Source organism: Triticum dicoccoides, chromosome 3A, assembly GCF_002162155.2.
Source record: "Triticum dicoccoides isolate Atlit2015 ecotype Zavitan chromosome 3A, WEW_v2.0, whole genome shotgun sequence".
NCBI classification, from domain to species: domain Eukaryota; kingdom Viridiplantae; phylum Streptophyta; class Magnoliopsida; order Poales; family Poaceae; genus Triticum; species Triticum dicoccoides.
This window is the reverse complement of record NC_041384.1, coordinates 453397494-453400933: the sequence shown is the minus strand read 5'-3', so window position 1 is coordinate 453400933 and position 3440 is coordinate 453397494. Positions and strand designations below refer to the sequence as shown.

The window sequence follows — 3440 nt, the reverse complement described above, 5'->3', positions numbered from 1 at the left end:
CGATTCACAGCCACCCCCAAGCCCACCCCCACAATCGACGACCCCTCTCCCTCCCACGGATCTCTCTCACCCCTCTCGATCCCTCTCAAAGCTCCCGCGTCCCACCGTGCACCCTCCCCCTTCTACTCCCAAACCCTGCAGCCCGGATCAGATTCCTCGAATTATGATCTACCAGATCAAAGCGGAGTGGGGGCGGGTGCGAGCTCGTTGGTGCTAGGCGGCCGCATGGCGGGGTCGCTGCTAGGGGCCATGCTCATGGTGCTCTTCAACGTCATCAGCGCCGACGAGGCCTACGCTACCGTAGACCATGTCCCAGCCGCGTTGCCCAGACGGCTTCGTTCTTCCCGACGCGGCTGTCTGCCATGCGCACTGCTGCCACCCGGTGAAGCCTGCCTCCATCAATGGAGACGCCAAGGCGCCTGACAGCGTCGAGATCCACCAGCAGTGGGGAAACGTGAATGGTAGGGTGATGACCAAGGAGGAGGACGAGTATTGCCGCTTCAAGTTCAACTCGGTGGAGGGTGATGACTTGTACCTGGTTTTTTTGCCGTGGCCACTGCCCTGGCTCAGGTAATTTTCGCCCCTTTCTGAAGATACATGAGCCCTCATTTGGGATGGAGAAGAGTAGCATACTGAGTTTAGGAAATCAATTGGGTGGCACGACACCATACCTGGTGATCTACTAGAGTTATGCACTGGAATACTGAGTCTTGTATGTTTGTTGTACCATAGTTCTCAGCTTTAAAATTAGTAGTAGGATATTGGCTTGCAAGAATCTGATGCACCTAGTTAATGCAGTTGCAGTTGCATGTCTCCTGTAGAATTCCAATGCAGTGTGAGACTAGAGCCTAGAGGTCGAGCGCAGTGTCTAGAGGTCGAGTGCAAGACTAGGATGAAAAAAGTGTTGATAAATTGCTTCAATATTTCTGTTATGCTTTGTTTATTTAGAAAGCAAATCATATGCTGCTCTGGTATGAGGTTATGGCATAAATAGATTAACCTTTTTTCATCTTAAAATTATATCTATATATGGCGGTACTACTATTGTTGGAGGCAGCACTTTCAGTTTTCAGTGGAGACCATATAATTGAGATCGGTTTTTCCCTCCTTTTGGGTCGACTGTTCTTATTTCTTGAGATCGGTTGCTGGATTAATTTGCCCTTTCTTGCATCCCAACAATTCTAATTACCTAAGACAAAGCTAGGTACGTTGCTTACAATTTCCCTGTACAATCCTGATGGGATTAGGAATATGATCATGTCTCCTGTAGAATTGGATTTCTCTAGCTGTTCTGTAAACTGAATTTGGTTCATTTAAAAAACTGCACTACCTGACAATTTTGGGCAGTGAGCTTCTAACTAAAAAATGAGTTCGTGATGCTCATAATTTCAAGTTGGCCTCTACATATGAGTTGTAAAACATGTTCTAATGTTTTCGTAGAGTACTTATTTGCTCCGTTTGGATGTATAGTTTGAGAGCAGTCGTCTATTTGGTTTGCTGCCCAGATAGGAAATCTTCTTCTTCTGTTTGTGTTATTTACATAATTTCTTCAACAACTCCTCGGCTTCGATGCCCTAGGATATTCACTTTGCAACTCCATTTATTGATTCTTGAACGCGAAATGCAATTTGCAGGGAGCTTAATAAAGCTTGGACAGTGGTGAGGGATCCGATGGTGGTGATGTTGTTGGGCTGGTTGTGGCCTCATATGTGGCAGCAACGGCCTCCCTCCTGTAACCTCTATCGATGGCCATGGCATGGTGAGCTCTCTGTTTCCTGGATCCAAACCCCCTCCTTCATTCAATCTCTGATTCCAACGTTTCCCCCTTTGATCAATTGTTCGATCTGGGCCTGTAGGTGACCTCCACGGACGAGGAAAGGAGAGGAGGACAAGCAGTCCCTGACGCCAAGTACTCCTCAGGGTCCCAACACAAGGACAAGAAGCGGCGACCACATCTTCTTCCATTCAGCCCAAGGACAAGCAGCAGCAGCGACCACAGCAGATGCAGCCATGCAGGGGAGGACGATGACGCTAAACAGCAATAGCAGCTCAAGGCGGTGGTGCTGATTAGATTTGATCCTCAAGGTAGCCCTTCCCTTTCCTTTCTCTCTTCGATTCGATCCGATCTGGCAGCCATGGATGAACACTGACCGCAGTATATGTTGCTCTATTCTTCATGTTGTGCTGTGCTGCAGGACACCCATGGGTCTTGCTGCATGTGGTGGGTTTTGGAGAACCAACTTGAGATGTAGGAGGTGGGTTCTTGAGCTGTGCTCTGCTCGAGCAGGAGGGGTTTGCTCCTTTTCTCCTAGGGCGACCAAGAGGTCTTGCCCTGAGCTGAAGCACGTCCATGCCAACCCACCACGACAGGTAGCATCTCCATCTCCCTCTCATCTTCCTCTGCTCGCTACTGCTGCTAAGTTGAGAAATAGTTGATGCAAATCTCGGTTGTGTCAAGGAATTAAAGAAGGATTTGTATGAACAAGTCCAGTTTATTTATTTATCTAGTTAGTACCAAACAGAGAGAGAGAGAGAGAAGATGAGCTCCAGAATGGTCAATTTTGCTGCTACCACGTGGATTTGTATCTATGCAACCATCTCCATGTTGTTTGTATTATTTGGATTGCAAGAAATTCAGTTTTGGGTGACCTGCACTTAGTTTAACTTCACTGAATAATCAACCGTTTGACATAAATATGTTGTGTATATTCTGAACCCCCCATTGATATGTATATGCAGCATGGCAATACATAGTATAAGTTAAATTCTTGCTTGCTCTATTTGTTAACCCTTGCTTATTTATTTGTTTGTTTGGTTTGGATGCAGCAGGTGCCGTCCTTCCATGGACGAGGAGGACAACGACCTGAACCTCGACGGTGATGTTGTCAACCCCTCACAAGGTCGCTCGCACCCAATAAGCATTTTTTCAAGTTACCGCTGCTCTGTTTTTGTAATCCGCTCGTTGTTCAGTAAACTAGCTACTAGCGTTTGTGAACACAGCCTCCTTGTTCACCAAATGAAGAATCCTCCCAAGAATTTGACCATTTTCATTTGTAAAAAATGAATGGCTGCTACTGTTTCTAGTTTTAGGTTGGGATGAGATGTGTGTTTGCATGCTTGTGCTTATGTGGTTGATGATCACATATGTATTAGTGTTGCTGGTGTTGGTCATGAAGTTTCTGTTATGTATGTTGAATTTGCAACCCAATGACAAAATTAGTATTTGAATGCTGCATGTTTATTAGGATGTGGCTGAAACCATTGGATGACCTTCCTGGACATGTTTTGTTGCTATCAATATTTGTCCCATGTTTTGTTTCCTTGCATACTTATTACCACAATCTTTACTACTGCTATTGTCATATCTACTAGTTGTGGTTCCCTCAAATTGACTAGTTTTGTAGAATATCTTTGTTCACATGTACACTACAACACCTTTG

At 45.7% G+C, this 3440-nt stretch overlaps 1 protein-coding gene and 1 long non-coding RNA gene across 3 annotated transcripts; both read left to right on the top strand.

Moving 5' to 3' along the window:
* Positions 1–33: 33 nt before the first annotated feature.
* On the top strand, positions 34–1860 carry LOC119272407. Its single transcript, XM_037553900.1, has 3 exons — positions 34–570; positions 1635–1754; positions 1857–1860. The coding sequence occupies exons 1-3, from the start codon at positions 308–310 to the stop codon at positions 1858–1860; spliced, it is 387 nt and encodes a 128-aa protein (XP_037409797.1). The 5' UTR covers positions 34–307.
* A 4-nt stretch (positions 1861–1864) lies between these two features.
* LOC119271624 lies at positions 1865–3196 on the top strand. Of its 2 annotated transcripts, none has more exons than XR_005134642.1 (3): positions 1865–2085; positions 2196–2370; positions 2830–3196. It is a non-coding gene; the product is annotated as an uncharacterized LOC119271624 (long non-coding RNA). The 2 variants fall into 2 exon arrangements; XR_005134643.1 differs by having other exon boundaries at positions 2827–3196.
* The last annotated feature ends 244 nt before the right edge of the window (positions 3197–3440 follow it).

Coding starts and splice junctions, on each gene's coding strand:
- LOC119272407 (XM_037553900.1), top strand. CDS start 308: ATGTCCCAGCCGCGTTGCCCAGACGGCTTCGTTCTTCCCGACGCGGCT. Junction 571..1,634: donor TGGCCACTGCCCTGGCTCAG/GTAATTTTCGCC, acceptor TGCAATTTGCAG/GGAGCTTAATAAAGCTTGGA.